Genomic DNA, 24,281 nt, shown 5'->3' with positions numbered 1-24,281 from the left:
AGAGAAAGAGTGGAGATAAAACACATCCTATGGGGGCACCATTTTATGTTATTCATGCTCTATTGTATGATTTTTTGTATTTCAAATATGTTTAAAAAAATCAACATTTATTATTATTTCTAACTTTTTTTTTAGGTGTAAGTATATAAAAAAAAGTTTTCTTTATTGGACACATTTGTAGACAGGTCTGTGGATTTATCTGATGTGACTCAGATGTTTTAACAATATGAAATATTTAGGCCTTCATATCTACCTGTTACCCCTAAATTTTTGTTTTTGTTTTTTTTTGTTTTTATATTTCATAGTAAGTAAGTTCTGGTTAGACATCTGATTTACAGAATAAAATAGTAAGTTTCCCTAATTTTCCCCTTTGGAATCCATATTTAAAAGATTTTGTTCCCTGATTTTTGTACACCACCAACATTTTACCAAGTTTATTTCCTTTATCTTAAATGTGCAAAAGTTTAGATCATCTGTTTGCAAAAACCTCAGACTTTCTTTTATACATCTCAAAGTAAACAAAAAACAAATTGCAACTGCATCTACTTTTCGCTTCAAAAGAAGAAACGGACAAATAATGCTTTTCTTTTGGCTTGAAAGGTATCTAAACAAAGCGACCGATCATGATAATAATCCAAATATAAATGAGCGAGTATATGAGCCAGCTGGTTGTTGAATAAAGACAGAAAAAATAATCCAAGATTATTTATTCATTAAAATGTAAATGTAGATTTCTATAACTTGAAATGTAAATATTGGATCAATACAAGTAAACACAGTGAGAAAAAGCCTTCGGCTGATCGAATTCTAATGAAGCAAAAATCAAACACTTTGCACTGGACGATGGAGCTAAACTTCACACACAAATATTTACTCACTGCCAGATCCACTCACAGTCACACAAGGACAGAGAGGATGAAGGAAGTTGCATTTTTAATGGAGTGTTTCTTTTCCTCGGAGCAAAGTAGGGCTGAATACAAGAGGGTTAGCTGGTGCCAACACACTCACATTCACTTCCCGGTGTCCTTTGGCAAATTCTTCTTTTTCACTCTTGCATTAAGTAAGTAGAAAAGGGAAGAGAGTCAAAGTAGGAGGGGAAGGAGGAAGAAGAGGGGGAGGAAGGGAAGAAAAAGAAAAACGTCCCCGCAGAGTCTTTCTGCCTTCCTGGAGTGAGCGCGGGGCCCTGCAGCGCCGCCTGTGTAATTTCCAGTGGCAGTGAATACAGGTATTAATAAAAGCCCCATGGGTAGGAGCACACAATATAACCCTACATTTTCAGGCATTATGAAAGGACGCCCCCAGGGGTCCTTGGTCTCAAATTTCTGAGATGCAGGCATGGTTTAAAAAAAAAAAAAAAAAAAAAAGGCCTCGGCGGAGAACCCGGCAATAGAAATCTGCTGAATTCAAAGCATTTCCAGAGTCCTGGTGGGAGCCATTACTCCCACCGGAGAGGGGGGAAGTTTTTTTTTTTTTTTCTACCTCTTCTTCTTTTTTTTCTTTTTTTTTTTTTTTACCAAACATGTGTTGCTGACATGTTGACAGATTGCTCAGTGAGGTGTTTAGGTGCATGCACAAGGCACGTCTGCTGAGACACCAGCTCCCCTCCCTCCCTCCTTTCGTTTTCTTGCCGGTTCCCAAGTTCCATCCGTCCCTCCCTCCGACTGCAAACCTCTCAGCGCGCCCAAAACTGCTCCCATCCATATTTCATAAAGGAGAAAGTAGGCTGAAAAAGAGAGAGACAGAGAGAGGATGGAAAGAGTTTAGAGGAGAGGTGGGGAAGGGGGGGGAGAAAAGGGAAAAAGGGAAGATAAAGAGAGACAAAGCGGGATCAAGGGAGGGGAACAGGAGGAGGAGAGGACAGATAAAGAGAAATAGAGCGATGTAGAGACTGGGAGAACTCTGCAGTGAAAAATGAACCCTGTGATGAAAAATGACTTCTCTGTGGCACCCCTACACCCACCCACCCCTTCCCCCCCTCCTCCTCCTCTTCTTCTTCTCCTCAGGTGCCGGGCTCCTGCTTTCTCCCTGGAAAACCTGAGCAGCAGCCAGCTGTGTCTGTGTGTGTCTGTGCATACGCTGTGCACTTGTATGTATGCCAGGAGCTCAGCGTTGGAATCTTTGGGCCACCCCCGGGCACAGGGGGGGGGCCCGCACGGCCACGGAAGGGGGGGAGGGTGAACAGCAGGGGGAAAACGAACAACTGAAACAACCGAGCTGGAGAATCCTGGTTAGAGAAGGAGCGCACGAGTCGCTCAGTAATTCTGGTTCAGATTACATCCCTCCATCCTCTCTGCTAGAAAGTGATCTGTGGTTTTAATAAGAGTCTTGGCCTCACAGGACTCAGCTGCTTTCCTGATGACAGACGCAGTGAGGTATGTGTGTGTGTGTGTGTGTGTGTGTGTGTGTGTTTCTGCGGGTTGCAACAGACGGTTAGAGCTCTGCAGAGGGAGGACGTCCCAAAGGAGGAAAAACCAGTCACCCAAAGGCCCCTGTCTCCTCCTTCCGCTCCCTTTACCCATCTTTTACCTTCTCTCTGCTTTTCTTTGTCTCCTTATAAAAAAGTGAGACGGGAAAACTGTGACTGGATACAAGAGGAAGAGCACAAAAAACGGTTAAAGAGGGTGCATGCATGGTATTCCTGCCTTTTCCGGTACATGTGGACCCCTTCCCACCAGCTAGCTGGGTTAATGACAAGCTATTTGTCACTGATATCGACAGTTTCTGCCCATCATCTTGACGGACAGCTCCCTCGTTTACTTGCTTACCCCGTCATCTTTAACAACCTTCTCACACTGCGCTTTAGCACTAAGTGTGTTGAATTTCTACAAGAAAACTGTCAAATGAAGAGCTTTTAAATCAGTTTCAATATCCAAACACTTCACATTGACCCAACCTTGGAAAATTGTAGCAGTTGGGGAAGCGTTTCAGCATTCCCTAATGGGATACGTGTGTGTTTTTATGTGTGCTTGGCCAGAGAATGTTCTCCATTTGATCTGCAGGAGGTTTTTCTCCGCTCCTCCTCTCCTCAGGGAGCCTTTGCTCCACATTCTGACTCCTACTGAGACCCATCAACACTCCCTCGACTCACGCTCTTGGCCTGCCTCTCCTCACATATCCAGGGCTCACACACGATACACACCCTGCCAGGACTAAAAGGGGGCAGACACACAACACAAATTACAGTCTAAGCAGAACCCAGAGTTCAAGTGAGCCAACTTCATGTAAAAACATCGGCAACATTTTCGCTGAAGCAACTGAAAGATGGAGCAGTTTGCTAGAAACACTCATAGCACAGGAACAGTGCGGCTCACCGTCCAGGAGGCCATTTTTTAGGGGGCGGAGTAAGAGAACAAAGGCTATGTCAACAGCAAAACTAATTTAAGGTGGCTTTACGACATAAAAAGTCTTTTGAGCTTTTTGTGTTTTTTTTCTTCATAAATCAATGCTTTCTTTGTTTATCTTCATTCATGTTAATTAGTCTCTCTTTCGCCGTCTACCCATGTTTGTTCTGACCAAGCTGGTTTATAGCATCTTCTGAATTACTCACCTGCTTTCATAATCATTTTCCACTTGCCCCTCAGTAAATACAATTATTGGTCCTTATAAAAGCCACTACTTTGGTTTCTTGACTTGTTCCTATTGTTGTTCTCCATTATTTACTTTTTTAATTCATTAAAGTTTTCCTTTAACTCAGCCACTCTGGACATTGGTCCTTTAAAAGCTTGCAAACATGACAATCATGGTACAGATTCTTGTCAAAAAGCTGCCAATCAAAAAACCGTGAAAGACTCCAGAAATTGAAGAAAACTACTTATTATAATTCTTTAAGGTAGCAGGAAAATCTGGCTGACTTACAGGAAATATACAGAGGAAGCCTCCCTGCATAGAAACACTGAGTCTGTCCTGTTAGTGAGCTGACGCTCAAGGCAAATATTAAAATTAGCTTCTTGCTGACAAAGGTCCAACATGAAGTCAGCTTTTCTACTTTTCTCAAGTTCCGGGGATGAATCTCCACATTAAGAGGACGGAGTTTCCATATCTTAGTGGCGACAGGATGAAGTGGGAGGCTGATGAATAGGCTGGGGCTTCGTCTTCAGTAATGAGGGCAATGCACCAATCTGACATGGTAAGAGGGGCTGAGCCAAAAAGGAAAGCTCTTGATTTATCATCTCCAACCTACACCTGTAGCCAGGAGATATGGGTCATGACTAAAAGAAAAAGATTCTGGGTAAAACCTGCTGACATGAACTTTGTCAGTACGGTGCCTTGCCTCTGCCTGAAAGCTAAACAGAACAGCTCTATCATCCCGGGGAGGCTTTAAGTAAAGCCGCTGCTCCTTTACATTGGAATGATTTGGTTTAGGTGATTCTTCTCCTTGGCATGCCTTCTGAATGTCCACCTTAAATCCAACTAAACTGAGATCTGCTCACACCAAGATCTCATTGGGGAACTCTAAGAAAAAGCAGGACGGAATCACACAATGCTACCTCCATAAACCCATGGAAGATAGGCAGACAAAAATGTAAGGATGGAAGCTTAGGCCTTTAGCGTACATTTTCCGGTTTTATTCCAGTCATAAAGAGTTTTCAATGAACACACAATTATGACCTTTGAGCCCTGCAGTTACACTAATTCATCCAGAGTAACTGTACAGTGAAGATAACCAACATAACAAATTGTTTTATGTCTGATTAAAACAGTACGACAGTTGTTTACGTCTAATTAAAGCCAACAGAATATAATAAATGGCTCACAGGGAGTGAATGCGGGGTCACACATCCTGAATAATTGATCTATAATTCAAACCCAGCCGTCACACGGCGGCTTAAAGCTGGAGCCGTACAGAATAACAACAACGCTGCGGAGACAGAAACATGTAATCCTTATCCCTCGCACACACAGCCGGTGAAGCTATCACACTTGTGCACATTAACGCAGCGCTCCATTAAGCAGACGTGTGGAGTCTGTGGGTATGTGCGTGTTTGAGTGCTCGCACTCATCATTGATCTGCAGCCACTGCTTGTGTGTCTGCGTGTGTTTGTCCAATTTCCACTCAAATTAATGGAGCCTCTTTACAGGCCTTCTGCTGGAGTGGGTTCTGAATTACTTGGTGCTTCATGCTCGCACCTGGGACCCATTCAGTGTTACAGCATGCAGCGGCTAGCTGCTAACCTGGGACCCATTTTTACTACCACAGTGTAGTTAGCGTCACAGATACCAGCTGAACGCTGCGGCTAACGAACAGCGCTCTTCAACCGCCACTTGGGAATGGCATCAGTTCTGTTTTAAAACTGATTTACTGTAAGTCTGAGAACATTTACGCAGAAAGTCAAAACAATAATTACAAAATTCAAACATTTTTTGCCAGTTTTTACACAGAAATTTTGCAAACGTCTCATTTTCCATTCTTACCTTGTGGTTTTGCATTTAGCATATTACATGGCATTGAAAATGAACACCGTATGCATCTTATTAATGTTCCAGATTCCAGATATTTCTAGCAATGTTAAAAATAATTATAAACATGTTTAAAGTTTGTTTCCTGATTCTTTAAATTCACCAATATAACTAAACGTTTGTTGAAAGGTTTAGAGAACGATAAACAGAAAAACAAAAAGCAGGGTTTCTGTTTTTTAAAAGTTGAAAAAACGATTTCTCTGAAAAAAAAGTTCAGTTAATAAATGAATAAAAATTTAATTTAGAAAATGTAATTTAAATAAAATCAAATAAAATGAATATGATTTTATTGAAGTAGGGACTCATGTTTGTTTGTTTTTTTCTTCTATAGAATAAATAAAGCTGCTAAGAACAGGTGGATGATTTCCAATTACCAGTCAGAGTTTAGGAGTAAAGCTATGGGGATAAAGAAAAGCTCTGAATCAAACGGAGATCAGCTCTAGAGATAAAATATCTGCTCGAGGAATAAAGAAAAGAGAAGCCTTCTTCAAAGCTGCTTTTCAAAACAAACCTTTGCACTGAGCTCAAACCCTGCGTGATGCCCAATCATTTTCATAGAATAATCAAAAACTAGTTAGTTATATTTACAGTAATTATCTCCTCTAAAGTCAATTCTTCACCAGTTTCTCTGGTCTGAATCTGACAGTAAAATGAGTTATCTGGGTGGGCTCTAACATCTTACTACAGTGGTAACTGACTGAGGTTGTTTTATAACCAAATCAGCCACAGTATCATGACCACTGAAGGGCAGTGTTGGCTTGGTCAGAGCAAACGCAGCTAAACCAATGTCCTAGGTGCACAGATGCATGTAATGAGTGTGGGTTGGACATATCTAATATTAACCCCTTAGCTGCTGGAGACCTACCATACCAAAGCTGACCTCCACCCAAAGACATCTAGAAGAAGTGGAAACTGTAGAACTGGGCTATAGACGTGAAGAAGAAGGTGGTCTGATCTCATGGATAAATCAGGTGCTCAAAGACTATTTATATTTATTTTTTTCAGCGTTTTTTTGTCATTACATTGTCTCAAGTACAGAGCAATGAAATTAACTCTCTGCATTTAACCCATCCCCTTTGGGAGCAGTGGGCTGCCACTGTGCAGCGCCCAGGGAGCAGTGTTGGGCTTAGGGTCTTTGCTCAGGGAGCCAGAGTGGCAGTCTGTGGGAGTGGGGCTCGAACTTACAACCTCAGGATTCCAAGCTCTATGCCCTAACCAGTAGGCCGCTACTCCCCCGTTTATGGAAGGTCTTCAAGAGCATGAAAAACAGTGTGAGAAACTGGCCTTTGGCTTCCAGGTTCATCAGATCTTAGCTATATCCTGAACATTGTAGAGTACAGTAATAGAGAAAAAGTTGTTTTAAGGACAAACAAACTAAGAGAGCCATTAAGGTCTGTGATGGGGCAATCAGCGCATTCACTGTCCCCAACCTCCATTCAGGATGATCTTCCTGGGGAAAGGATTCAGAGCTGCACAGCAAGAGTTAGTCAGATGAAACTGTTCACCTCCCTGGTTTAGTTTAGGCTTTTCTTCCTTCATCTTATTGAACCACCTGTTTTAGTCAAAAATGTGCATTGCCGTATTCGGGTGATCATTCCTTGTCCTGGAGATGTAAACTAACCACAGATTCTCGACCAGAGGAGATGTTTGTTTAATATTGGCCCATGTGTTTCATAGCTGCTGTTTGGAGTTAGTGTGTAAAAAATAAGAGAGGGTTGTTGGATTTAAAATGCACCAGAATATCGTGCTTACAAATCACCCTTCTTAGTTTCTGGAACACTCTTTTAGTGGACTGATATGAGTAAATTGATCCATTTTTTTTTTCAAACTCTAACTTGCAGCTAACATCATAACATGTTTTTTTTTGTTTTTTTTTTTAACAAGATTGCCCCATCTGCATGTTCTCATCAAGATAGCTGAAGTCTACGCATTTGCTTTCTGTTCAGGGACAAAATTCTAACTAAATCAAAGCACAGAATGCATGAACACATTAACTCTCTCATGCATATCCAGACTGGCGTGTGTTTATCCCCGGAAGGCCGCTGGTTTCTCGTGATTTTCCAAGCGTTTGTGTGCATCTTTGTCCCAATGCTCTGACTTCCAGGATCCTCCAGAGACTTAAAAGAGGATTCTTCATTGTGTCCAATCCCATCTAGCCCTCTCCCCAATAATCACCAGAGCAGTATCATCCCACCACCACAATCCGTTCACATGTTTTAGCATGTGCACAATGACCGAGCGACACAAATATGAAAACAAATACACAAAAAGCTTGCAACGAAGTGTGAGCAGATTCTGCAGAGCTGTGGGATTACGCTTCAATCTAAGTTGCTCTTCCTCGGGGGAAAAACATGGTTTATCATTTCATTTCTCCTGCGCTCCCTCTCAGTCACAGCCCCCTCCCTTGGATTTCTCTCTCAGCAACATGTAGCCCTACATAGACTCCTCTGCTGAAATCACAGGCCACATCCTGTGCTCTGACAGCAGCCCTGTGTGCGGCTCGCTGAGCGGGTGTCTCTGAGTGTGACACGGTGGAGGCAACTGGAGCTGTATTTACTTACAGGCTGGGAGCAAACATGAAAAATAGAAAACGTTAAAAAAAAGCAACAAGACCTTACGAAAAATCTAATCTTGAACCTAGCTAGTGAAAGATTATTGAACTTTGCTTGCATGTGGGTATTGATCAGAATAGGTCGGTACAACTTCTACTTAATCTTTTGAGTTTTAAACTTATCAAGACAGAATCATAAACTTTAAGCTAATCATGAAATCAAGCAGCCTGTGGAAAACCATCTAAAAACAGGCTTACTTATAGTCAGACATTCTATTTTTCAGGTTTGTTTACCTGATCCGGACTTGAATGTCTGGTCCAACCGCCTCCATTTCTGCCATCCTCTAATCTAATATATGGTTAGATGTTTATATTTCATTAATATGTTTGTACTTTTTTGGCACCACATGCTTTAATTTGAAAGTTGGTAGAAAGAAAGAAGGTACCGGTAGATAGAGGAGGACCCGCAGCAAAGGTCTGCAGGCCAGGAAGAGAACCTTGCCAGTCCAACATCCTGTTACATTTTTTTCCCTTTGGTCATATTTGATCAAATGTCTGATAACTGTTTTTAGCTTGTTTTTTTGCATATTTACAGTTTATTGCATATAAATATCTGATGTTTTATTTAGCTGCTTTTTTTTCTCTGCTCAGCTACTCCAGATTGAATTTAGCCTTTTGGTTAAATCTAGAGCACCTACAGTATAGCAATGCTCTTAAACTACACAGCCCTTATGAAACACATTAAATCATTTCTAACAACCTTTTTCTGTTGGAACAGTAAAATGTAAAGTAAGCAAAGTAAGTAAGTTTTTATATCAAAGGCCTGACTTTGCTATTTAAAAAAATGAATATGTCTGCCTTACCCAAGGCCTGAACTGAAAGTCCCAAAACCAACCCCAGCTCAAAGAAGAAAACTTAACCATTTGGGCACCAGGTTTTTGGTCCCCATAAGGATATAGGTCCCCATGACATGACAGTGTAAACAGATTACAGTCCCTATACTGTGCTAAAAACGAGTCCACACACACACACACATCTTGCAGAGGCAGACAGAGTCTGTGTGGGCTTATGACGGTAGCGTTCGGATTAATCTGGAGGAACCAGATGCCCCTGTCGCGTTCCTTTCAGCCGCCCCATTAATTACACCAGTACCAACAGCAGCCTTTGTGTGGGTCCCAGTGGAACGTGTGGATATTACTGATTATAGCTAAAGGTATGCAGAAAGGAAACTTCAGGCTGGTGATTCAATATGAAGCCACCCGAGTGTTTGAAGACCCTGCAGCCTGTTTAATCACAGATCTGCTTCACAGCTTCCATAGTAAGAAAAAATAACTTAAAAAGATGAAACCAAAACCAGGATCGGACCAAACGTCTCACCGGCTGGGCAGTGGTTGGTTCTGTGCTCGGTGAGCTCTGCCAGGCAGTCGAAGTCCTGCTGACAGTTATCGCAGGTGAAGATGGACTCATCATCCAGGTCGTCATCGTCGCGCTCCTCCTGCTCCCCATCCTCACCCCCCTGGCCTTCTTTTAGCTCCAGCTCTCTGTTAGGCGCAGGAACGTCTGAGGATGAACAAAATAACGTTACTTTATTATAACAGACCTTATGGTTTTGCTTCATGTTTACTTTTTCATAAGACCCAGCTGAACAAACTGGATGTTTCAGAGTATTTAACTAAAGATCACCCCCTCACTGCTAAATATTCCCCATCCGGGTCGCCACTTTAGCCTCCAACACTGTGTGTGAATGTGTGTGTTCTGGTAGCAGTCGAGAGTGTGAGAGGACACCAGCGGAGGGCTGCGGCGGCCCAATCCTCACCGCTCCATTGTGTCTCCATTTTCACACCTTATTATCACATTATAAATGCTGGGGATCCAACAGGACTGACACTGAAGACACTGGGCTCAGGAGAGGGGAAGGGCAGGAAGAGAGAGGAAAGGAAAGAGAACCAAGGAAAGGATGTAAGAAACCAAAAAAAGGAAAGTACAGAAGCTTTGAGATGGGGAGAAGGAAAAAGAAGAGGAAAAATGGACTGATGAAAGGTGAAAAATCAGAAGTAAAAAGAAAAAGAAAATACACCAAATGAAATTTTAAAAAGAAAGGAAAAGGCAAGCTTTTTGTTACTTTTCTGCAGAAGCAACAAAAACAAATCAATTATAAGGGAAGGAAACACATCAGCAATATGCAAAGACAAGAAAAGGGAAAAAACAGAATGAAACTATGCAGAAAAAGGGAAAGGAAAAAAGAAACCCTTTGATTGGACTTTAACAGACCAACATATACGATGAGAACTACCACAAGAGCAGTGAAAATGTTGCTTTAAATGACTTAATGTAAAAAAAATATATAGCCAGGACTTGGATATACAGGAGACCTTTAAAGGACATTTTACTTGTCAAGCATTACGAAAGCAAAGATAAAACAAATAGCCTAGGAGATTATTGATTTCCACAGTTTTAATCATTGGTTCTAGCAATGATCCACTTTTTTCATCTCTTCTATAAACCCAGTTTCTATTTGGTTTATCGTTCAGCCATGCTTTCCAAGACAGGGTAAAAGTCTTTTTTACATCATAAAAAAATAATACTTCATTCAATTATTTTTCTATATTTATAACACAGACAGTAAATATAGGAAAAAGCCTAACCTAAGGAGTAAAAGAGACAAAGTGGGACAGAAGAGGGCTTCACCTCTTGATTTATTGTGGGCAGAGGTATGCTGGGACGAAGGGATTGCTGAATGTGGGGAACGAGGGATTGGGGTGATGAGGTGCTAGATGCTGCCGCAGGAGAGGAGGATAGTGATGGAGGGAAAGAAGGAGGGATGAGGAAGAAGAGAAGGAGGGTGTTGGCCATCTGTCCAGTGGTGAGAGTGCCGTCTGGCCAGGGAGACCGAGAAGCCCCTCGTGTTCATACACACTCCTGTATATGAGCGTGCACATACTCACACACAGATATTTTTCAAAAAAACTCAAATGTTATGGAGATTAAATTAAGATTTGAAGCTGAATGATCAGTTTGTCTGTGATTTCTTCATTTAGCCGTCTGTGAGAGCCAAATAAAATGTCTTATAAAAAAAAAGAGGGCTTTTCTCTGTCCAATTTTTATTGGAAATTATTACATGCAAAAATAGATACAAACTGAGTGTGCACACACCACGTGCACGTTCTCCCCAGGGTGTCCTGATGCCAGAGGTGAGGGCAGCGCCAGCTCCAACGCATGCCAACACAACCTGCTGTCATAGCAACAGAGGAAAGAGACAGATGAAACCTCTCCATCTTGCACTCCAGCGTACCAGTCTCTCCTTCTTGCCTCTATACTGCTTTACAAAAAAATACTCATCCCTTTATTTGGACTCCAGCCCCCAGAAACACTGTGCACATGGATAAATCCAGACACTGATGTGAGAACAGAGGGCTCTCTCAGCTGGGAGAGTTTCTATCTGTGCTGCCCACCCACCTCACCCCACACAGAGGCAGGATAATTATGGGTCCTCTTATGGATCTCAGAGGGATGCCGGTTCTGGAAGCAGGACGCTTCAAAGGAATGCTGACCCTCAGAGGCTCCTGGAAGATGCTGTGCCTGTTGTGATCATTGCCACTTCTTAGTCAGCCCTCCTGGTTTGTCAGCAAAGGGAATGGGAGTTTATCACTTTGTGGGGTGCTAATATTGTTTCTATCAACATGAAGGGGTGACACCAAGATGATTCAAATCGTAGGCAGGTCTAAGGCTGGAGACATTTCTCAGTAAAAAAGAAAAAGTGAAAATTTAGCAGGGTCATTCCTAATAGTGCATATCTGGAAGGAAGTGCACCAGTGGTCACCATTAGTGCTGTTTGAATAGTTGAAAGTAATAAAGGAAGTTGGAGGTTCCCCATAGGATAGGGACCTCCTGACATTCCTGTCTGGTGCTTAGATTATCTACAGACTCTGTACATGTACCTCATGAAGTTAAACACAAAGACTTTATTTCTTGAGGTACTCTATGCGGCACATGCTAATCTAGACATCTTCATATGATTTGGGTTTATAATGGGTATCGTCAGCCTTTCACTACATTTGTTTTTAGAAGGTCTTCTCTAAAAGACTGTGATCCCAATTTCAAAAGCATCATCAATCTGCTTTCCCGTCCTTAATGGCACATAGAGGGACATCTGGATTCAGTACAGCAGTTCTCACCCACAACACTTTCCTTACTGTTAAGCCACAGGAAAGGTAGATTCTGAACTATTAGGATGTGGAGTAAGTGGTGCTCCCTCTATAGGACCTTTTAAAAATAGCACCTATCTAAATTCTCAAATATATCACCATCATGTCTTATAGCTTTGAGGAGGCTTGGTGACAAGTCAGTGATTTGGATGTACAGTGGGTATTTAGGAGCAATGACTCTTAAGAGACTCTTGAGTGTTTGAGCCGTCTACCCCTGCTCTAATATAAATAGCTTCTGATGGTCAATGGCTGGAGAAGCTCTTTATGAAGACAGACTATTTACTATTCTATTTAGACGCTCCTAACAACCTGAGACTGAGGCAGACATTCACCCTACAGCCAGACAACAAACCCAACATGGAACCAAAGCTACATTGGAACATTTTATGTATAAAACTTAGTTATATGTTAGAATGTCCTAGTCAAAGTCTGCACCTTAATGTAATTGAGAATATTTAGTAAGACTTGAACAGGAAAATTAATCTTTTGACTCATTGCAGTTACTTTGAAGCAGAATCCTTAAAATCTTGTGTGTTAAAAAAGATGAGGGTTATTTTTATGACATAGTAAACGAGTAAAGGGATAAAATCTACTTTAAACTAAGGATTTTTCTGAAGCAAACTTAAATACTAGGGGGGATCAATGTCGCTTGCAAATCTAACAAATTGTCATTAAGACTGATGTGACCAGATATGACCAGTGCTTTTCTTTAGATAGTTAAATACATAATCAGTTCTTGGCTAAAAAATAACAAATGTGGAGAATTTTGCATCATCACACAAATAAAAACATCTAAATTGCAAAACAGAGACCAACAAAACCTTTTTTTTTTTTTTTTTTTTTTCTAAAGTTTTTATCCTGTAGGGCTGCAACTAATGACTATTTTGCAAAGCATATTAATCTGTCTGTCAATGTTTTTCAATTGATAATCTGATAACCAAAGGTTCTTTGAAGAACTTTTTTTTACTAAATTAAACCAAGTCCAACCAAATCTTTTTCACTTGAGGAATTCTGGATAGAGAGAAGAGGATTAGAGCCACTAAAAAAAAAAAAGAAAAAAGTTAACAGATTTTTTTTTATTTTATTTCAGTTTAATATGGGAAAGAAAAAAAAAAGAGATTTAGAATTCTGACATTTTTCTCAGAATTCTAAGATTAAAGTCATAATTCTGAGAATTAAGTCAGAATTCTGACTTTTTTCCCATATTAAACTGCATAATAAATAGAAAATCACTTACCTTTTTTATTTTTTTTTTTAGTGGCTCTAATCCTTTTCCGTAGATAGAAAATATTGTCAGACAAAAAAATTTTTTTATATGCAAATGCAAAGTTTTTGTACATCATCTTTTTCACAATTTCTGTATAATTACTGCTCTTAATGGGTTCCTCTATCAGCTAAAGGCATATTTTGCAGTCTATATACTCCCGTTGATGATTAATTACTAAATTAGCTGGCAATTATTTAAATAATTAGTTAATCCGATTGTTTCAGCCCTACTTTTAAGTATAGATTATAACACTCTCCATCATCTGTAGGCTCAATGATATTTCTAACATAAATAGCCATAGTTGTGCTGTATATACTTGCATGAACTGATTTGGCCTGAAGGAGGATCCCGTTCTCTATGAAGCATGTTAAATTCTCTCTTTATAACAAGAATAATGAGCAAGAGGTTTAATCTCAACACCATTATTCTACAACAAGTTAAAGAGTAAATGTGCATTATAGTTTATTATCAGCTTATTATTTCTGCATGTTTTAGTTTTTATGATGACTTAATCAGGTTTAAATCTCACATCCAGAAAATGGTGGAAGTCTAGTTTTTAAAGAGCATGCTTAGGGGTTTTGGCGAGACAAACTTTGATCTTTCACTCTTGTTTTTCTCTTGTTTCGAACAAAAGTCAGCACCCCTCCTTCATCTTCAGTGCGATGCTCCATGCCCAACCCATTTCCAGCAGAAAGCAGCAGCAGGCCTTCTTAATGAAGGCAGACATTACTCCCATCGGGGCTGAGGGAGCAGAGCAGAGTCTGCCTGTTTGGGTACTGATTGAATGTTATGGCAGTGGTCCCCAGCAAATATCCCTAGCATTCTTGTTGGTGAGCTATAGCTCTAGTAGCTCACAGACACACTTACCCTCCTGAAAACCATTATCTCAGAGTCACAGACTGTTCCTACAGCAGGAATTACTGCACATGCTCAGTCACGCACAGAAAATGGACTAAACACATGCTTCCAACCTCAAAAACAGACACCCTGTTGGGTTATATTGGGACCCAAAAATTCATCAAAAAAGCTAACTTCCTAAAATATGAGGAAGAGCTCTCAAAACTGCACAGATGCAACTTATTCATTTAGCTTTTTTAAACTAGTCACCGAGTCAGAACCTTGCAGCTTTTCATTCAAGCAAAATAATGAGAGGCTGAATCACACCTGGGATGGATCACGATTGCAATAAACCAAAACTACCTAAAGGGATCAGCTGCCTTCGAGGTCTCACAAAACCTTTGTCTCAAATCTGTTGCTGGATTCTAAGAAAAAAACTGCAAGACTTAGATAAATTTACTGTCATTCGTAATCACATTACAAAAAAATTATTAGACAAGATTTGTGGAATAGAATAGAATAGAATAGAATAGAATAGAATAGAATAGAATAGAATAGAATAGAATAGAATAGAATAGAATAGAATAGGGGTATGAAAAATAAGTTTAACTTTTTCAAACCCCTTTTCAGACATTTTACATGAATCAAATTCATTTCTCTGGCTGTATATACCGACAGGTTGATTTGATGGAGGGTTTTGTTTCTATTTATGTTCAGGTGAATTTGGTGTTTGGTGTGGTTGATGTTAACTGGTCTCTTTTGTGTGTATTGGGTTGATTCATTAATTGTTGTTTGAATAGAATAAACCTTTAATTGTCCCTCAGTGGGTAATCTTGTGTTTTCCAGAAAAAAAGAAAATAGAACCATATACTGATACACATACTGTAGGGTAGAAATACGGTGATAGAGGAGTGCAAACACGACTCAAATACATAAATTAGCAGAAAATATTAGATTTAATACAGACTTAGGCTTCTGAGCACAAAAATAAGACTTGTATAAACACACGTTACGCATGCAAAGTAAAAATGCTGCAAAGGAATAATTCTTGAAGAGAAGCAACACGCAATCATGCTGCAAACACAAAACTCTGCAAACATACAGTTTTGCAGACAGATTCTTTAGTCGGTGGTGAACATTTTGTTTTGGGGCCTGCAAAACAACACTTCTGCATGTGTTGGTGGCCAAAAATAATAATACTATTTCAGAAATCAGAAATCAGATCAGGAATCAGAAATACTTTAATAATCCCAGAGGGAAATTACTTTTGTTACACGCTCCAGTTACAGTTTTATACAATGTGGATAACGTCAATCACCTAACTGCGACCAAAACATTCAAGTAAAGAGTTAGATATTTGGAAGCCATGTCCGTGTTAAGATACTGACAGTCCATAACTACCCCGCTGCATCCCGGTGGAACGACAAATGGCCCCCTTAATAACAGGCCTGACTGTGGAACAGCATAAAGTATGTGGCAGGAGGTCTCTAGAGTAACGGTAATAAGCATTATTCTGCTGTCTCCACCAGTCTTTGGAACCTGAGGACAAGGAATGTTTGTTGAGAGATGAAAAAATAAATATATAACAGGAGTAACGAGGTCATTCTGCAAATCTGCAGAAAAAGATGGATGCAGGTGCTGTTTATGAGTGTGTTTGTGTGTGTGTTAGCATGCAGTGTTACATTTGACTGTGTTCACCCTGGGTAATTAGATAAAGAGGAGTGAATTAGCAGAGTCCACCGTGCAGAAATGATGTTACACAGCCTAACCACGCCTAGCTGAGACCCACTAATCACCGCTCGTTAGGCTCACATGTGGAGACTAGTGTGTTTTCTTAGCATCGCTGTGTTTATTAGATTGCATGAATGTTTTCTCTCATTAAACACATTAAAAATAAGTTCATAGAGGTAATTAGTCATCAAAGTAATAATAAGCCATAACCTTCACAGATCAGAGAGAGATGGAGACTTTGTTCCATGTAAGCCGATATAACCGGGATATAACAGCAAACTGGAGGAGCTGGATTCAAACTTTGTAACACAACTCTGACTTCATCGCTCTGCTGTGAGCAGTTGGCAAGCTAAGCTAGTTAATGCTCAAAGCCAAACAGGAAAAATCGAACGCACACAGTCAGCGACCGCCATACGCGCCTATATATCCTGTGGGAAGAATCCTCGGTAAGTAATGAACTCAGGGAAACGCTCCTGAAGTGCCCCGGGGTGATATGAGTGCAGAGAAGGAAAACGGCAGAGCTGGAGGGGGAGTTAAAGGGGAATAAAACATGCTGTAATCCTGCAAAGGTTGCCGTGTTTGATTTGGCAGACAGGAGCAGGTACTGCGGCCTGTCTGGGACGCACTCTGCAACTCACAGAGATGGAGATCTGCCGGCCAACCATGAATAAAACACACACATCCCAGTCCACACACTAAAGGGGGAATCAAAGCGTGTGAAAATATGTGTGTCGAGCTTCCAGGAGAATGTTTGGATACCCAAACGGTTCAGCACAAGGCTTTCATTCTGCTCAACATCAGAGCTGGTTTTACCAGCAAGTAGACGCCTAACATCACCCTGGCCATCAGCTTCACATCCGATCTAAAAGGCATTATCTATTCACCAGCTTACTGTAATCACAGCATCAGTAATATCACCTTTAATAAAATTTGAGTACCTAACGTCCAAAAGATGATCTAATTAAAAAAAGCTTCAAACACGGCTTCTTGTTCTATGGTTCCGTTTTAAATCCCTCCTTCATTGGATCGACAAATAAAGTAATCCGTTTTAGGCAACGTCATGACCTCATGAGGGATTAAATCAAGATATTTTCATATATGCATGAAGGGAAACCTATCCTTCAGTCAAACAAAATCTTTTCTGTTTTAAGTCGGTTAGAATCAACTATTTTTATTTTTTTTTTCCAAAAATGCCAGAGTAATGAGAGGAAGACGGCAAGATACTTGAACTCTCTATCCTGGGACAAGGCTGAGACCCGATCCTTAAGGACCAGTTCACCTTTTTTAGGGTAGGATTTTTGTCCTCACATTTAGAGGCCTTAAATCCTTATCGGTGAACGGCTCCAGTGGACGATGAAGACGGCAAAACAACCACATCATCTGCAAATATCATCACCTCCAAAACATCTTGAGATCCTGTCCATTAACACGAAAATGACTGAGGAAAGGGGGAAGGCCTGGTGGAGTCCACTTTGTGCCGAGACACAGATGTCCACACTCCTGTACAGCCCCCAATAAAATGAGTTAAGGGACCCTTGGGTAAACCTTCTCCAGATCTACCAGACACACATGGACCAGACAACCTAGTGCTATGGCCCTTTAGGTAGATTAACCTGATTAAGATCGGGTCAATTGTCCCCGACCAGGATGACCAGAAGAAACCTTCCCAGGGTAGCTGATGGTTACGGCAAACGTACCACCATCCCAGCCAGGAAGTGGCGTCGCCGTTCTTCCATGATGTATCTACACACTACTCTCCTTCTACCCACCCAAGAGGTTTTTTTTCCCCCATTACTCTAAACTTCTTCCAGACAAAAAGGTATGCAGCTGAGTTATGAAAAAATTGTGTTTTAAAAGGAAACTTCTTTTATCTCCCATTTAAGTAGAATTACCCATCAGTGCTGCATTGTTGGTTTTGTGTCCATTAACAGAGATATGAGTTACCCTGAGGAATTTTTGTTCATGCTACATAAATAAATAAAGACTGATACAGAATGTAGCTTATAACAAGAAATGGAGCTAAGCACTTCTAAGTCTCAAATTATTTGCAAAGTTGAACATATTTCTGTGTTTCTCTTTTGTTTTTTTCCAGATCATTTTGGATGTTTCGATCAAAATCTGATCTTTTTTTTTTTAATAAGTTCACTCCTCTGTGTTCCCTGAGGTTTTAGTGCAGTTGACTCTTTTTTTCTGTGATAACCCTAATTTTAAATTAATAATTTTTAAAGACGAACAAATACACACACTCACACTCACTTCTAAGGGTGATGTGAAATGTCCAATCGACTTAATAGGCAGGTTTTTGGACTGTGGGAGCAAGTCTGAGAAAATCAGAACCCTTTTGCTATGAGGCAATTGTGCCGTGAGTTAAACTTTTTTATAAAGTTATTTTATAATTATTGAATAACTACCCTAAAGGCTTGAATTTCAAAAAGGCATATTTACAGTTAGATTGTTTTAAAACTTCTTATCTGTAAGGGGAAAAAAACTTGAAAAAATGAAATCACTCTTACAGGTTCATTTTAATATTTTTATATTTATTATTAATATAAAATATTTAAGACACATCTGGTTCAAACAAAAGAAATAAAAAGAAAACTTGAAGATCATCTGAACTCAGTTATTTTAAGTTTCTTTTTAGATTTATATTCAAATTTAGAACCTTTATTGCTATTTTACTAAATTTATATTCATTATTATTCTCTCTCTTCCTGCTGTTGTAATGTAAATTTCAACAATCAGATAAATGAAATGCTGAGAGGGTTAATAAAAAAAGAAATAAAAAAGAAAGGTGAACCCGTTTGGTTCTGGGTTCAGAAATAAATGCGTCAGTGGCTGAACAGGTGCAGCTGGACACAACAACAACAGGCATGCTCTGTGGGTCCCAGGAGAACCTCCCCCACCACTACCACCCCCCCGTGGTACCTTCTGCCTCCTCTGTGTCACTGCTCAAATGTGTGTGCATGTGTTTGCTGGGTGGGTGCAAAGAGGAGCTAATATCTCCTCCGTGGAGGAGTCAGGCTCCTACAGCCTGCATGGGTCTGTTTCCACAATGCAAGGCCTCCCATCCTCAGGAGAAAAAGAGCTGCTGAGATACATGCATGCAGCTAAACACACACACACACTCCTCTGGGACGTGATGTGCTCTGGGAGGTTTAGCACCCAACACCAATGTCTGGAAAAAGGATGATGAAAGAGCCAATAACGTCATGGAAGGAAGTGGATGCGACACACAAACATACGAATTGAACACTATATATAGAAAAGCAGGTTTAAATAAATGCAGATGTAAGGCGAACTCCTAAAGATCAGCAAAAAAAAAAAACCTGAAAAATCTGACAGCTGCCCAACTTTCGTATTTTTGATTGCAATAAACTCCTGAAAATTCAGATGAAGAATGTATTTAAATGGTATAAAGTGGACAAAAAAAAATACACAAAAGCACAGACACCAGCAGACAATAGGAGCTCAGTCACACACACACACACAGAGACACAGGAACTGTTTTCCTGTGGCAGCCTTGGGGAAATTAAAACTACATTATGGAGCTCCAGAGGGGAGCAGTGAGAGAGCGATGGAGGAAGAGGACGATGGGGAGAGGAAGCAGCAGAAGGAAGGAGGGAAAGAGGACAGAGTCCAGTTTTTCTCAGAATCGGCCATCATAGGGACGTCGCAATTAAGCAGAGGCTTGACCTGCAAACCCTGTTTTCTTACTTATAAATCAAATTATCCATCATTTTTCTACACATCTAATCTTATACATGGTCCTAGGTGGGGTATCTCCAGCAGACGGTGGACTAGAAGGTTGATACAAAGGGTAAGGAAGGTTATAAGGTCTTTCAACAGGACAGGACAAAGTTTTAAGTTGTAAATTGTGAATAGTCATTCAGGACAGCTGGCCTCTGTGACAAAGTTTTACCCTACAATTATATAAAGATTGAGCTTTTGGGCCAAAGTGACAGAAGCTTTGCTCATAGGTGCCTAAACATAACAGGTTACAGGCGGTGGCAGTATAATACTGTGGTGACTGTGCGTTGAACAAAGAAGTAGGCCGTAATAAAGGAGCAATACCTCCAAATTCTTTAATTTCACCCTAAATCCACAGGTATAAGGAATCAAAGACTAAGCTTTGGAATTACCTTAGCAAAGATCAAACCACATGTGTTGGAAAAAATGAATCTGACTCAAGGCTTCAACCATTTTGAATCAATGCGACAATTTTTCCAAAGCAGTCGTCAAATATTCTAGAAGGAAGCAAAAAAGCAAAGTTTTTAGATAAATACTTGACAGAGAAAGTAAATTCTTTTTTTGGTTGAGTAGTTTTTGTAACAATAATATGATCAAAAACAAATCCACAGGAAAATCAAAATGGGATTATGCAACCAGTTGCATTTTCGCTACAAATGGTCAATATAAAGAGAAGTTACCAGACTTTCCAACAACAAAAAGAAGCGCTATGATGAAGAAATCCTCACTCAAAAAGAGACAAACATCATCTGTCAGTGTGTTGAAAATAATCAATGGTGTGTTGGATTACTAGACTATTGGATAGCTGCAGCTCTAAAATAGCCAGAGATCTGTCATACGATAGGTGCGGGAGGCTGATTCTCGGTACTCCACTGGAGTGTGTGACACCACACGGCGAATAACAATAATCTGGTTGGTCTCGGCTTCTCGCTTTCAGCCTGGGGACTCGACAAACCTTTTCCACGATGACTCACAGACTGTTTAAGTGTCAGCATGAGCACACAGAACGGGTAAGTGAGTATAGTCTGCAGCAGATGGAGAGAGGCGCTGTTCAAATGAGAGGAGGGATGATGTTGTCTGGTGTGCCTTTCTTCTTCTCTTCTCACTTTTTTTGCTCAGGCAGAAAGATGTGAGATGAGAAGGAAAAACAAGGAAATAAGATGTTTTCTGTACATTTGATGGTCTGACAGGGCAGAGGGAGATAAGGGAGGAGGATGTTACTGTACTTTTAGTTTTAGGGAAGTTATGTGGGACAGAAAGGCCAAGGAAAAAAAGGAGAAGAGAGGAGAATAAGTTGGCTTGTAGCAGTTCCCTCCAGGCTTTCCTCCCACCTCCCCTCGGCATCTCTCCTGTGGGCCTTTCCAAACCCAACACACATTTTCCAGAGAAAGAAAAACGGTAAGGCAGAAAAAAAGTGTAGCAAAAAAGAAAAAGGATGGGTGGAAGTTTCTGAAACTGGTAGTATAATGAGAAGGAGTTTTTGATAGGTTACATCCTCATTCCTGAATCCCTGAGAGCAAAGGAGTCGTCGTTTTGAATCTGGGGAATAAGACGTAATTTGCACTCTTACTATGTGTGCAGAAGTAGGAGTTAACAAGCAAATGAAGGAAAGTAAAAAGTTAGGCCTGCGGAGGAGCGACAGCAGCGAGTATGGAGAAATGTAGAGAGAAGTGGTGAAAATCTGATGCAGAAAGCTGCTGGGATCCAAAACAGGCGGTAAAACTGAAAGTGTGGCTGAGTAAGGGAATATGGGACAGAATGTTTTCACTGGAGGAACACTCAGTTAGGTGTCTGTCTGTTTGTGTGCAAGCGTGTGTGTGTCATGGGACCCCAGCTTCCTGCAGGAACTGACACACACAGCATTTCTACTGAACCACTCAGGACCAAAGTCAGCACCCTGCTGAAAACACACACACTGCAGCAGACTTCAGGCAGCACGGTGGGCCCGGGAGGAGCCTGAGCACAGGTTCAGAGGAGGCTGGGAAAGGGAGGGTTTGGCACGTCATGGACACCCCAGCAGTGATTCCTTTCGTTTCCTTTCAACCCCTGTAGAGCTGAACGAAAGACAGGGCCAGGAGAGACTGAGAGGGAGCTAACTGGATATTTACCACATTCAGCACTATCTCCTCTCCCTGCAGGGATCCAGTCAGAGGAAGTGCTTCGCCGCTCCCTAATAGGTTGAAAACCAGAGCAGGAGAAACTCACTAGAGCAGAAAAAACACCTTACTGTTCTTTTTCTGCCAAGTTTAGGAAAACGTGTGTTGAAACCACTTAAAAAAATAAAATAAAAACGAGCATACATTCACCTAACATTGGGGTGATTGTGCCAACAGCCATTGAGAACACCCTGTTTGTAAGCCGGACATCTAAACTCAGACCTCTGAAAGCCTTCACTGTAGGACTGAGGACAAATAAAACACCTGTAGAAGCTGCTCTGCATTGTTAACAATACAGTTCAAGACAGTTTGAAGTTCCAGGGTGTGTATAGCATCGTCCTCTTCAGTAGGAGTCTATCAGCGTCCTGCATCTGAACTTAGCGACATTTAGTCCCTCTACTTTTTAAAGTTCTCAGATAGTCAGACAGCTCTGCTCCACAAACATCTTCAGAGGAGCCCAGAGATCCTCCATCAGACTCACCTTTAGCTTTCTAACAGAAACCTGAAGGTTTGGGGCCAAAACGAAGAGAGATATATATGAATGTATTTAACCCTTTATTCATTGTGACAGAAAAAAAACACCCATAACATGATTCTGCCACCACTGTGTTTCACTATAGTGATATAATTATTTTACACTAGAAAAAAAACGTAATCTAGATAAGTCCTTTTTTCTTAAAATAAGTGCATTTGTTCTTGGATTCAGGAGGTAAAAGAGACATTTTGCCAATGGAACACTTAAAATAAGGAAACACAATCGCATTGTCTTATTTCAAGTGCATATCATCTAATTATCTTATTTTAAGGATAAAAATACTAATTCCATTGGCAAATTATGTCATTTACCTACTCAAATTAAGGGTAAATACGAATAATTTAAGAAATTTTTACTTATTTCTAAATCATTTTACCAGTGTAGTGTTTAATTTGTTTCTAGTTTGGTTTCATCAGAACAGAACCCTTTCTTTGTCCAGCTTAACGTAGGTTTTAGTCACTCCTGTATAAAAATATTCTTGTCCTTTACTCATTTAAAATGGTGATTAACATAATTATTACCGTACCAACTGAGACTTTACCCGCCAGATAGGAAAATGAAATAAAATAAATCAGTAAAAGCTCCATAACAGGAGTTCCAATTTGCACTTTTTTGATGTAATTGAAGATATTATTTAAGGAAGCAGATGTGTAGAAAATGTCCAAATTTCTTTGCAATTTTAAATTTTAATGCAGGGGAAAACAGGGGGAAAAGATCAGGGACTGAGAGGAAAACAGAAACAAACAAGTAGAAAACAAATCTAAAAAACAGGAAAAGGCAAAGCTCATCCATCTCTCCCTTTTCATCCCAAGATATTCAGACCACAGAGGAGACAGATCCCTCCTTCACCCTCCCTCCATCATCTCCTTCCATTCAGTCCAAATCCAGAAAACATTTTATCTTCATCATCTCTGTTCTTTTCTCCTCTACATCCTTTCCCTTTACCGTAAACTTCAACCAATCCCTTTATCCCTCATGGTTTGTCTACTGAATCTTAGCCAGAAAACCATTATAAATCACAAGGACTGTCGGATCTTCAGCGCTCATCTCCTGGTGTAGATCAGAAATGGTTCTCGGTAAGTTCAGTCAAATGTTTCCATGTGATGAAGGACTAACCTGTCTGGACGGCGGATTCATCCCAAGTCCCTCCTCCCTCTGAGGGTTCTCCTTCTTCCACTGCTAAGAAGAAAACAGAAGGGACACAGAGAAGAAATTAACTTTATGAATTGCATGGATCAAACAGTATCACCATAATTTGTGTTATTAAAAACAACCAGATGAACAAAATGCGCTTTCAACTGCATTTAAAGGATAATTAAAAAACAACAACACAGAAAACCATTTTACTAGATCTGTGCATTTTTGCAAGTTGTAAGTCCGATTTTCTTGATTTTCATATTTTGATTCAAACTTTAAGCAGACTGACTCAGCTATGGTGGCTTTATGCAGTAACCAAAACCCTCATGAACAGCGGTTGGTATTTCTGAAGAACTTTAAGCTGCTTTTATTCCAGTACATATTCATATTCAGCATGTCCGTCAAAACAGGGACCATATAAACAAGTGATGCATTATAGGGCTTTAAATATACTAAAGAAATATTTTCAATTACATCAAGTAAGACCACTAAATCTGAGCGGTTGGCTTCCTGGTTTCACCTTGAGAAAAAGATGGCAGCTTCAACGCTCTCAAAGAAAATGTTAGCAAAGTTTGGAAAAATAGTTATGAGCCAAAATGATTTGGTACATGTGATCTTTAAGTGTTTATTAATGAAATTTGGATAAGTTGCATTTAAA

At 40.3% G+C, this 24,281-nt stretch overlaps 1 protein-coding gene across 1 annotated transcript in view; it reads right to left on the bottom strand.

The window, feature by feature from the left end:
- Positions 1-1,544: 1,544 nt before the first annotated feature.
- Positions 1,545-24,281, bottom strand: part of LOC107099316 (zinc finger protein 423-like) — a 45,439-nt gene continuing 22,702 nt past the window's right edge. Inside the window, exons 2-4 of the mRNA XM_015397373.1 lie at positions 23,603-23,665; positions 9,386-9,568; positions 1,545-1,723 (exon numbers count right to left, since the gene is read on the bottom strand). Of these exons, the coding sequence (XP_015252859.1) occupies positions 1,560-1,723; positions 9,386-9,568; positions 23,603-23,665 (410 nt within the window). The 3' untranslated portion in view covers positions 1,545-1,559. The remainder of the gene's footprint in view (positions 1,724-9,385; positions 9,569-23,602; positions 23,666-24,281) is intronic.

This window comes from Cyprinodon variegatus, unplaced genomic scaffold (assembly GCF_000732505.1).
Source record: "Cyprinodon variegatus isolate N-32 unplaced genomic scaffold, C_variegatus-1.0 Scaffold859, whole genome shotgun sequence".
Taxonomy (NCBI): domain Eukaryota; kingdom Metazoa; phylum Chordata; class Actinopteri; order Cyprinodontiformes; family Cyprinodontidae; genus Cyprinodon; species Cyprinodon variegatus.
This window is presented reverse-complemented; position numbering and strand designations above follow the sequence as displayed.